The sequence below is a fragment of the Fistularia commersonii genome, chromosome 20, assembly GCF_037954325.1.
Source record: "Fistularia commersonii isolate RoL2024-O1a breed Wild chromosome 20, RoL_Fcom_v1.0, whole genome shotgun sequence".
Taxonomy (NCBI): domain Eukaryota; kingdom Metazoa; phylum Chordata; class Actinopteri; order Syngnathiformes; family Fistulariidae; genus Fistularia; species Fistularia commersonii.
In genome coordinates, this window is record NC_141303.1 from 13,115,663 (window position 1) to 13,127,641 (window position 11,979).

Sequence of the window (11,979 nt, forward strand, 5' to 3'; positions counted from 1 at the left end):
ATGTTGGCCCAGTTTTGAATTTTGGCCCTCTGGGAATTACATTTTGACACCCCTGACATAACGGACCAGTCGATTCAGGCTGAAACTCTTTCATCACACATTATTTACACCTCCCATGTTCTCACAACTTTGAAGGAACGGTTATGACCTTACTTAAATTGCCTCTCCCAATTTATTTTCTACTATTCTCACTATTCTGCGAACATACACTGCTCAAAAAAATAAAGGGAACACTTAAAAACACATCCTAGATCTAAATGAATGAAATATTCTTATGAAATACTTTGCTCTTTACACAGTTGAATGTGGTGACACCAAAATCACACAAAAATGATCAATGGAAATCAATTGTATCAACCCATGGAGGTCTGGATAAGAATCACACTCAAAATTAAGGTGTAAAAACAAACTCCAGGCTGATCCAACTTTGATGTAATGTCCTTAAAACAAGTCAAAATGAATCTGTGTTGCTTCCTGAGTGGACACTATGATTTCACACAAGTGTGATTGACTTGGAGTTACATTGTGTTGTTCAAGTGTTCCCTTTATTTTTTGAGCAGTATATGTTTGCCATGTTTCCAAAAGCGTCATTTCGGAATTGTGGGCGCATTAGTTTTCAACCTCGGCGCACGCCGTACTTTCACATGACTCCCACAGCGTGTGACCGGCCCGCATTCCGCGAGTGTCTGCAGACTGTCAAACTTCAGCTCTACAAGGCTGAGAGGACTCAAACACCGGCTCGGGACTTTATCCACCGCTCGACGCTTCCACATGTTGCTGGAATATCAACAAACAGCCATTCTGTATTGTGTGGTGATCGGTGGTTGAGTTTTTTATCTTTTTTCTGGAGGCTCTTGGCTGTTGTGTGTGTGTTGATGCTTGGGGGAAGTTCTCTCTCTCTCTCTCTCTCTCTCTCTCTCTGTGTGTGTATGTGTGTGTGTGTGTGTGTGTGTGTGTGTGTCTCGGAGACGCGGCTGACCGATGACTGAGCGATACACACTTCCTCCCCGGGGTTCGCTGCATCAATGGCGCAACTTTTTCTGCCCGATTCTAGAAGGTGAGACCGGACAGAATGCAAAAATGTTCCCCAAATTTTAATTTCTTCATAAACGATTTTATATATACATACATATATATATATATATATATTTTTTTTTTACTTTATCATTGTTTGTGAACTTTTTTTGTAAACTAACACTACATCCCACATCTATCTTTAACAGATTTTGATCAGCACTGTCCTTGTCCTTGTCAAATATATATATATATATATATGTAAAAATCCTTAAAACTTATGGAAAAATCCAAAAACCAAAAAATATACAGTTTGATGTCTGAGATTCCCTGTGAACCGCCAACTTAATTACATGTTATAGTCCACTTGCAAGTTTTTTTTCCCTTCTTTTTAATTTTATTTGTCTATCTATTTATTTAATTATTTCCTTTTACTTTCTTTTTTTTTGTCTAGCATTATACATTTTTCACAAACCGTTAATGCTATTAACTTCTGATTTTATACAGAACGAATGTCCTTATGTCCTTTGCTTCCTCATCCCTAGTTGTTTCATTGACATTTAGTTCTACCTTGCCATGTTTATTTGTACATATTTGTGTGAAAAAAAAAAAAAAGGTGAGACCGGATCTTTCTCTCAAATTTTCATTTTTGCAGAAAACATGGTCCGTTGTCTCTCCACTCAAACACTGAAAAAGCACTTTCACATGGAACCGATTTTATAAACAGACTGCATCAAACTGCTTTAATAGATTTTGATCAAGGCTTTTCTTGTCAATGAAAAATTTGCCTCAATCTGAGCAAAATGAAGTTAAAAGTGGCACACAGTTCTCAATGTCGATATAAATGAAAGTATCTGCTTCTGGAAACATGATGATAAATTCAAATACAGATTCAGTTTCGAATGCAGCTAGATGCTGCAAAACTCAATACAATGCATCGTACCATTTTAATGTTTTGTTTTTAATTTTTTGATACTCTTCCATTTATTTTCCCGTAATGCATGTATTTTATTTAAATGCATTTTCTGTCATATTTTTCTGATTTTTGACAAATACTTTATCATTGTTTGTGAACTTTTTTTGAAAATCGACTAACACTACATCCCACATCTATCTTTAACAAATTTTGATCAGCACTGTCCTTGTCAAAGGTTACCCTGCCTCACCCCCCTCCCCCTGTAAAATTTCAGCTCAAAATACAGTTAAATTAAGCTTCTTCTTTAAGGAAGCCCAGAAACACTGTGTAAAATACTTGACATTACACTCCAAGACATGCAGTTGTGTTTCTCGATCACAACTGAATTTGAGGGCCTGAACTATACTGTTACTCGATTTGTACCTGTTGAATATTGGTCTTCAGCCTACTGCTGTAACCATCTTTGGCAATCTGACCTTTGACCTGTGGTTAATATTCCTCATTGTATAAGAGGAATCTGAAGCAAAATGTTTGTGCAATGTTTTAATAAACATAAAAACCCCAGTTGGATTAAAATTGACCTGTCTATCCTATATATCCTCTGCAGGTGTAGTTATTTCTTCCTATATGATGGATCCAGGGTCTTGGGAGAGGGTGACCTAACTCGAGAAGGGATCTGTTACTTCTTCCCTGAAGAGGTTTGACCAAAAGATACTGTCATTTCGTGCTGTGTATATTGGGTGATGTAACTTCAGAGTGATGACTATTTTTGGGCCGTTCCACTCACAGTCATTCAACACAACTGTGTTTTTTTTCCCGACAGACCCCTATAGACAAGCAGGAGCTGTTGTGTGGCCAGCTGGCCGGAGTTGGCCGCTGCGTCTCTGAGCTTTCCTCCTCTCCTGTCCGCCTGCTGAGGCTGCGTCGCAACAAATTCGCCATTCACATGAAAGATGACTTCTTCTGGGTGAGCTGGCTCACAGGGGGTCTCCACTTGTGTGCTGTGTGTGTGGAGGACTAAAGACATGTTATGGTTCTCCCCCCCAGGCTCTGGGATGTCCAGTTGACGTCCCCACCCTCAGTGTTTTTGAACTCCTGGACCAACTGATTAACCTCTTCTGTTTCTACAATGGTCCCGTTCGCCATTGCTACCAGGTGCGGTCCCTGGCATTGCGGGCCTGAGCTGTCTGTTCGACAAGGCCCGGAGTTCTCACGGCGCTGTAACTCATAGTGGAAGGAAAAGAGAGCATTGTGTGGTTTGGGAGAAGAGCACACTGTTCAGAAGCATACAAATGAATATTGATATAACTGAAAGTATCTGCTTCTGGAAGGATTAGGAAAATAAGTCGTCATGATTTTAGAACTCAGTACAATATAGCATCACAGTATCGTATAATGTTTGTTTTTTAATTTTTACATTACTTCCTGGTAATTTTCTTTAATGCATTTTATGTATTTATGTACAGCATATATATATATATATATATATATATATACACACACACAAACAGAAAGAAATTATAAAGAAAATGAAATCAGTTACATGCTGTTCAAATATATCTATCGATATATATAGATAGATATATTTCTCAAACAGAAAGAAATTATCAAAAAAATTAAATGTGACATGCTGTTTAAATGTGTGTATATATATATATATGTACACACATTAAAACAGCACACACACACACACACATATATATATATATATATATATATATATATATGTATGTATGTATGTATGTATGTATGTATGTGTGTATGTATGTGCCACTGATTTCATTTTTTTAATAATTTCTCTCATTTTTTGTGAAATGCCTTAGCATTTCTTTACTTAGCATTGCTGATTGCTGGTTGCATTTTGTCTTGTGGAAGCGATTTAGCGAATTGATAGACAAAAGGGAAACAAAGTTGGTTGATCAAACACAAAATTAGAAAACAAATGTCAAAATCAAAAATGAATTTTAAATTGACTATAATCCATGTCTGTACAGAGTAAAATAAAGCACCACCTTGAATACATTGAAATAATCCAAGTTACTATGACAGTCAGATGATATGTGACATCATGTAATGTGATTTTTGGATTGGATCAAATCCATACTGTATTCAGTGAAGATCTTTCCACCTGATTTCACAGTTGAACCTTCTGTTCCTTCAGGTTTACAGCCAGGCGACTCTGGCCGCTTACTGGTCGCAGTATCTTTCGTATCTGCTGGCAGGATCCACTGAGCTACATCACGTCTTCAGCTGCTTGAGGACAATTGACTCAACTAATGTACGTATGAACTATCACTAGCATGTTACCAGCGGCACACGCATGTTTAGAAACAGGATCTGACTACACCAAACGGAAAAGGTTGCGCACCAAATATGACCACACGCATCTCTCAGGGAACCCTGGAAGTGAATGATTATTTATTTCCACACAACCTAATCGTTTTACTCTGTAAGCAGCAATATTTAAATATTTTGAACCTCAATAAAGCAAATGTTGTCAAATACTTCAGTTTGCTTGATTTTTAAAACCATCTCGGACTTGCGCCGTGTCACATGATGATGTGATAACTTAAATACTACACCACATGTGCTAATGCGTCCTGCACTGTGGGCTGCACTTATTCATAATCTATGTATTTACCATCTAGTTCTTTTGGTGGGAATTAGTTGCACTTTCTTTTCGTCCTCAGGTTGACCCACTTCTGCTGCTTAAAGCTGCCCTCATTCTTCAGGCCTGCCAGCGCTGCCCTCTGGTGTTAGCAGGCTGTATTTTTTTCAGAGGAAGGTATGCTGGAGCTCCATGTTCACACTGTCATGTCTGAAGCTTGCCGCCGTTCTTCTGGTTAACCTCTGCTGGTTTGTCATTTGCTCTGCAGACTTGTGAGCACACAGATGTCTCCAGATCTCACCATGAAGGTCATGTTTCATGAAAGTGAATTACACAACAAGGTGGGACATGATGTTTAGACTCAGTCCTTTTTTTTTTTTCTCCAAACCCTTTTTTGCTGTTGGGCATAAAAAAAGAAGAATGTCCTCTACTAGTTTGACTTGTTTCTAGATCTGGTGGTAAAGTGCTCTGAATTGGCTCATCTAATTCTTTGCAAGAAAAAAAAAAAAGTGAATTTTCTAAAATAATCCAGTGGTTGGACTTTGATTTAGGTCAGGAAGCCCAATGGTCCGAGCATCCTCAGTTCACTTGATTCAGCCATCAGTGCCACTACAGTTTTCCTCACCATGTTTGAGACTCAGTACCTGCAGTCGGCGGCAGTCTACAAAGGATCAAGGTATTTTCTCATTTTCACAAATTTGGTGTATGTGCTTTTTTAATCCGGTGGAGCATTAATGTTGTCAAAAATCTCTTCTCCACAGATCTCCTACTGCAAAGGATGGTCCCCTAACGAAGATGCATCTATCAAGAACCTTATCTGATGTGCCCGTCACTCAGAAGGTGTCCTCAAGCCCTCATCTGTCAGCGTCAGACAACTGTCCACCTCTCTCACAGAACGCAGCTATCCATCTCCCACCGTCACCCCCTGAGCCCCCCCTCCCCAATGGAGAGAGCTCCTGTGACGCTGAGGAGGAAGCTCATGAAACGTCACATTATCACAGCTTCCTCAGCAGCGATGGGGAAACCTCTCATCTCAATGGAGCGGATACGGATGCCGACGCACCCTCCGGAACACCTTGTGGCTGCCGGGGGGCTGAGTCGGGGAACGACGACTCACATGATTCTGATGTGGAGGAGGCCGGCAGCGACGGGAGTGCACGGTGTCTTCAGAACAAAGTGACAGATCCCCCTCCTTTGCTTGGCAGCTCCGAGCATCCGGCTGACTGTCCCCTGGTCCCCATGACACTGTACCTGCACCGGGTTCAAGGCCTGGTTCTGGCCCTGCTGGTGGAGCCTCATTTTTTAAGTGACTCCGCCTCGATGGAGGAAGTGGTACAGTCTTCTCTCATTCTTATCTCATTAACACACATCCAGGAAACAGACCAGCACAGGGCTGCTCTCAACTGGTGGACCAAAGAAACAAGAATTACGATTTACTCTTAATATATACTGCTATCAACTACAGCCAAATCCATATGAACGTTCACCAATCTCATTGACTGATTTCAAATTATTATAAATATCACAATTATTGTAATGAAATGGTCCTTGTCACAAAGTTCCTTAGAGAAACAAACGTTTGAGTTCTATTTTAGTTCAAACTTGACTAATGTTGTAATGCTCTAAAGATATACATTATACTTCCTGACACATCTGACACACGCTCTCCCACGGTGTCACTCCAGGGAAGTGCTTGTGCACCCATTCTCTTGGGTGGGGAGGGATGTGGGAAATATTTTGAGATTACGTTTTCAAGATCGTTTCATTGGTCATATGATCTTTCACATGATATATTAATATGACATCCATTTCAACATGAGGTCAACAGCATGTCTGTTTTTTTTTAAATAACTTACAGTAGTACAGGTGTCCCGCAGCAATTTACATTTTTATTTTAGATGATATAAAGCAAATGTATATGGTGGTCTGCCATTGTTCCATTGCATACAGTAATGCTGTTAGAAAGCAGCAGCTCTGACCACATTTAAAGTAGCTTAAATGTTCGGTGTTGGAAATTTTCATCCCCAAGTCTTATTGCCAGAGGCCTGTATAAACTGTTCCCCTCTGATTGGTTAGTTCCCTTATTGTTAAGTGAATGAGTACACTGTACTGTAGCATCATTTGTAATGCTAATAATAGGTTCTGTCGGTCAGTCAGTTCTGCCTGTATGGTTTGCCTCCAGTATCACAGCTGCCTGGCTTCGCTGAATGGACTGGAGGCTCATCTCAGGGCCATCCCTCCAGGTCTCCCAGGTGCCTCGGGACCCTACATCTTTGCCCATTTTGACTGTATTCAGAGCACGATGACAAGTAAGGGCCTCCAATACACTTCTCTGTTATCCACTTCTCTGTTGTCTCTGCATGACTCATGCTCATTTGTTACATCTCAAGTCTTTACTGCCCCAAGATTTTCATTTTCCCATTAAAATGATTGAAATTGTTAGTCCCATGACATCCTCTGTTGTGGCCAACTAGTGAGGTTGTGATCAGCACTCCTTTGTATGGCAGACTTGCCAGCCCAAGTTAATGCAACACTGACACAGCAGTCTCTTGTTATTGTGTGTTTTCTGTAGCCAACCTGTGTGGTCGACAAGGGGGAGCCCCTGAGCGTTCTTTTGTGCGAGCCACATCACTCCTTCACTCGCATTTCTGCAACACTGAAACTCTGCAGGAGGCTATTATCAGGTCAGTATGCCATTGATACAGCAGTGGATGAGGATTTTGGCGGGCAGGGGCTCTGACGCACATTGGGCTGAAAAGCTGACCTGTCACATGTTCTTCCTCCACTGCTAGAGATATCAAGCCAAACCTCACATCTTGATGCCCTTATTTGTCACCAGATACATAAATGCATGTGATGTTTTCGGAACAGGAGTGCAGGCGCTGCAGTCTATGGAACACGCAGCGTCGCCCAAGAGACTTACTTCTTGCAACAAGGAGTATCACTAAGGAATTCGGGCATCCCCAACCATCAGGACAGCGCTTTCTCTCTGCCCAGCAAAGCTCGACACAGACTCCTGAAGCATGGTGTCAACCTTCTGTAACAACACCACGGCCTGCAGGCTTCATAAGTAGGATCCCAGGAACACTGAAGTTTGGAAAAAGAGAACATAAAGAGCACTCTGCTTGTAGATCCTGTGGTTTCCTTGCTTACTCAAGTTGTGCTATTTTAGCAGATTATCCATTCCTAATAAATGTAGCATTTCCTATCTTAACCGAGACGTTAAAAGTCATACGGTTCCGTTAAAAATAAAAATAAAATACAGTATTTGATGGTTTCTTACTGTTATTAATTAGAGCCTTGTTTTATTCATACATGACTTCATACATTCCATTATCATCAAATAAACATGATAGATTTTTTTTCCATGTGTATGAGTTTTACTTAACTGCTTTTTATTTTCCCCTCAAACTTTTTATATTTACAGCCAGCTGTTTCGAGTGTTGACACAGACACCGTTTATACTGGGTCCATGTTAATGGCTATTTCCAGTCTAGTCATTAGTCAGAGCTTATTTCAGCCTCCTGTTGTTTTCTTAATAAGCTGATTGTATTAATATAAAGTGTTTATTACAGAGCTTCTAAAAATCTCTCACCCCTGTGTTGAACGATTATTTATACCATGACTTCTCCTGTTACACATAATTTGTGAAAATTAAAGGAGCAGGTAATCCAATCTGGAAGCCTCCTGTGGGCTGCTTGTGTAGGGCCAGTGTTGTTCTCCTGGGCCTGTATAGCCATCAGTGTTCTGTGTCCTCATCCCCATCCCGGAGGAGGAACTCCACCCATTTCCAGCTGATAACCACGGTGTTGGATTTGGAGGTGCTGATCCTCATCCTGGCTGCTTCGCATTTTACTACAAACCGTTCCAGCAACCGATGAAGCCAGAAAGACATCAATCTTCTGCAAAAAGCAGAGACTCAATCCTTAGGCCACCAAACTGGATCCCACTGACACCCTGGCTGTGGTGAGAAATTTTGGTCATAAAGGTTATGAGCACCTAGGTGACCTAGGTCAACCCTGGCAGAGCACTTGTTGGGAAAACTCCCATGCATCCTCAAGGACCATGTTGAGGGTAAAGAGCTCGTCTGCTGTTCCACAACAATGATGAAAACCACACTGCTCCTTTTGAATCTGAGATACCCTGCTGGACCCTCCTCTCCAGAACAGTAGACCTTTTCAGGGAGGCCGAGGAGTGTGATCCCCCTTATAATTGAAGCATGCCAGCAGCCCACCAGCAGGTGGCAGTGTGAGGGTTACCACCTTGACCACTGAATAATCAGTCTTATTCAGGAGATAGAATTAGTTCCTGCACATCTGAATGTGTTACTTTTCTTTTTTCAACAATTTCTGTGACAAAATTCATTATCTTTGGGTTGTGGGTAATCTAATCATCTTGGCTTTCATGAACAGACTTTTCTAAAATAATGAAATATAAAAATAATTGTCCAACTGTTGCGCTAAATGTTAAGAGACAAATAATTCATCAGGCCACTGCTGTAATAGAATCATCAATGACATAATTCAGAATAAATGGAGGACAGAATTAAAAGTATTACCCGTGTATGTGTAATGTTTCCTTTGATATTATAGCAAGCTATAGTTTTTTGCTCATTAGAAATGATGATGCAGGAGTATTGATCATTCTGCCTTGTACTTGGAACACAAACACAGAACAGTGGCTGAAGCCCATACAACCAGCCTCACTTCGGGTTTCAACTCTGGTTCTGCCAATGAAATTCCAGATGACCCCTCTGGGAATTCATAAATGTTATTCATTTTTTTCCCCAGCAGACAATAAGCTTAAGTCTTAGCTTATTTTGTTTTTTGGATGCACTCGCACATATATCTTTTTGACAAAATAAATAGCAATGTGTCTATGACAGTTCTGTCATCCTGGTCATGGTTAATTGTTGGCCGATCTTGATCACGTGTGAGAGAATTCAGGGAAATCACTGGATTACCTGTGTCGTATGTCCAGGGTATCAATTCTGAATTTTTATACTGACTAAGGGAGATATACTCCCTCAGGAAAGGCGATTAACCCACGAATGAGCAAGACACAAAGATGGTTCTAGCAAAGATGAACAGACACAGGATTTAAGGGAACAATTAACTTTATCGATTTATTTAAGTTTAAAATGGCAATCGCTTAAACACTGGCTGAGGAGGACATATATGTGGATAGACCACCACACAGATAATAGAAGAGGGGCTTACCACAGGAAGGTGGCCGGGAGGGTCGAGAGAAAACCACACACGAATGCACACTCGCACACGATGTACAACCACCATGGAGGTGATTCAGACACTCAGATAGTGTCCCCAGTTCCTGAAACAAAATGAAACACAAAAAAAGAGGTTAGCCTCAGAAAGGACCTCACACCAACTCAGCCAAGACCCAAATGTACCCCTGGGGTAAATGGACCAACACTTAGTACAGAGCAAGGCAACCCACCCAGTTGACACAGCAAATACATTATTACTTCAAATAAAATACAGAGCAAGGAAACCCACAGATTTGGCACACCAAACCATTCATCACACACAAGGCACCTTACACTAGAGCACTACAACCAAGAAGCTACTAAAGCAGGGGCCGGCAACCTCTGACACCTTAAGAGCCATTTGGACCCGGTTTTCATGAAAAAAAAAAAAAAAACGCTGGGAGCCGCAAATAATTTTTGATGTCTAAAATAAAGGTACCACTGTATATATTGCTTTTTATTACCTTCACACTTTGTATGAACAGGTGTAGTGTGTTGCTTATGAAATCCACAGAGTGCTACAGACAAAATTACATTTTATTTACGGAATGAACACATTTGAACATTTTGACCTTTGGGCTTTCAGAGCGTGTAGCGTAACCCTGACCTGAATTTTAAAAATAAATTGGGGGAAAAAAAAAAATCACTGTGTCAGTAAACAATGAAAAAAATAAATATTTGGAAAATATCTTCATAACTATTTATTTTACCTGGTTAACTGGACTTCTGCTCCTGAACTTCTCCGCACAGCATCTGCAAATCGGGACTATACCGGCTGGCGGGTATACCGGCTTCCGCGAGTGTGAAGTTTATTTTGAACGGCGAAAAATAATAATTTATTTTTATATGTCAAGATCACAAAAAATCACAATAAAAAAAGGAACTAACACAAGTAAAATACACTTCAATTAAATATTCTTCATTTATTTTCCCAAGCCACTCTGAGCCGCAGTGTGAGGATGTAAGAGCCGCGGGTTGCCGACCCCTGTACCAGGAGATGACGGGCTGTCCAGACACCACAGGTGTGGTGTACCCAAAGAGAACATACCAAAAGAAAAAAAGTTTAAGAAACAAAACGACATACAGAGCTAACACTTTAACATCTACAAACACACATAAGAAACAATGGCCACACTTAAATAGCAACACGCACAACTATCGAGAAAGAAAAATTATACATGTCTTTCCAGCACAGACACACACATCACATTCACTACCGGCCCTAGCACTCTTCACACACGTTATCTTGAAAAAACTAGCGGTGGACAAAAACTATCGGTGGACAAAAACTAGCAGTGAACAAAACAGCGGCTCGCCAGCAGACAGCCCCACGTATTTGAGGTCAGCAGACTACCTATGCAAAGAGAGGAAACCGGAGAAGCAAGAGTAACAAAACGCCGCTAAGTAAACCGGGACAAAGATAAGGATGGCGACATGCCACAAACTGCGATGTACAGAATCTCCGTCAGCAGTAGGGAAAAAACGCGACGAAAATACAGCAAAATGCCGTAACACACGACGAGCCAAATAAAAAAACTAACACCCAACAAACAAAAAAACAACACGCAAGTAGCCTTTTTTGAAACGCCGACGTCGACCGAGCTCATAGCCTAGCAAGGGCTAACAATGAGCCAAATGGCACTGTAACCAGGTCAAGCTAGCTTGAAGAGCAAAACGGCAACATACCAAGAAAAGCCGCGCAAACCGCCATTTTTCCGTGAAGTACAGGTCCCTACGGGGTTGGTCTCTCAGGAGATACCGCCCAGACCGCCGAGGATTGTAACAAACAACCAAATATGCCACTTATCTTGGAATAGTCAGTGCCGTGCTTTTGAAGAAACTTTTGAATATACTGGCGAAAGGTGCCAATCGGTCACATATGAAGACGAAGAAACGCGACACCAGCCTGCTGCTGCTGTGGCTTAAAGACACATGCATCCAATATCCACGACACCTGCATGGAGAATTCTGCTGTCAGTTTTGTGATTTTGACATCTAAAAATGACTGGTCAGTTAAACTGGTGTCCTGTTCCTTAACACAAGACCCTCAAACCACCCCGCAGGAGTTGCGGTTGGACCTGATCGATCTCCAATGTGACACTGTCTTAAAGGATAAGTTTAAGTCTCTTAAATTGGATGGCTTTTATGTTTCATTAAATGCAGCCAAATTTCCTA

General features: G+C 41.0%; 1 protein-coding gene and 1 long non-coding RNA gene across 3 annotated transcripts; one reads left to right on the top strand and one right to left on the bottom strand.

Moving 5' to 3' along the window:
• The first annotated feature begins 675 nt into the window (after nucleotides 1-675).
• LOC147222994 (BLOC-3 complex member HPS4-like) lies at nucleotides 676-7,766 on the top strand. The gene is made up of 12 exons (XM_086166789.1): nucleotides 676-1,057; nucleotides 2,538-2,628; nucleotides 2,754-2,897; nucleotides 2,978-3,085; nucleotides 4,092-4,208; nucleotides 4,621-4,715; nucleotides 4,807-4,879; nucleotides 5,090-5,214; nucleotides 5,300-5,870; nucleotides 6,721-6,847; nucleotides 7,111-7,222; nucleotides 7,410-7,766. The coding sequence occupies exons 1-12, from the start codon at nucleotides 1,026-1,028 to the stop codon at nucleotides 7,579-7,581; spliced, it is 1,767 nt and encodes a 588-aa protein (XP_086022915.1). The 5' UTR covers nucleotides 676-1,025; the 3' UTR covers nucleotides 7,582-7,766.
• On the bottom strand, nucleotides 5,818-11,717 carry LOC147222995 (uncharacterized). Of its 2 annotated transcripts, none has more exons than XR_015107672.1 (4): nucleotides 11,491-11,717; nucleotides 9,758-9,869; nucleotides 7,462-7,625; nucleotides 5,818-5,941 (listed from the first exon to the last, which is right to left on the bottom strand). It is a non-coding gene; the product is annotated as an uncharacterized LOC147222995 (long non-coding RNA). The 2 variants fall into 2 exon arrangements; XR_015107671.1 differs by having other exon boundaries at nucleotides 10,515-11,717.
• Nucleotides 11,718-11,979: the final 262 nt, after the last annotated feature.

Excerpts from the sequence above, each read along its gene's own strand:
- LOC147222994 (XM_086166789.1), top strand. The coding sequence starts at position 1,026 with ATGGCGCAACTTTTTCTGCCCGATTCTAGAAG. Across the intron at positions 2,629-2,753 it reads GTTACTTCTTCCCTGAAGAG|ACCCCTATAGACAAGCAGGA; the intron begins GTTTGACCAAAA and ends TTTTCCCGACAG. Across the intron at positions 7,223-7,409 it reads CTGCAGGAGGCTATTATCAG|GAGTGCAGGCGCTGCAGTCT; the intron begins GTCAGTATGCCA and ends TTTTCGGAACAG.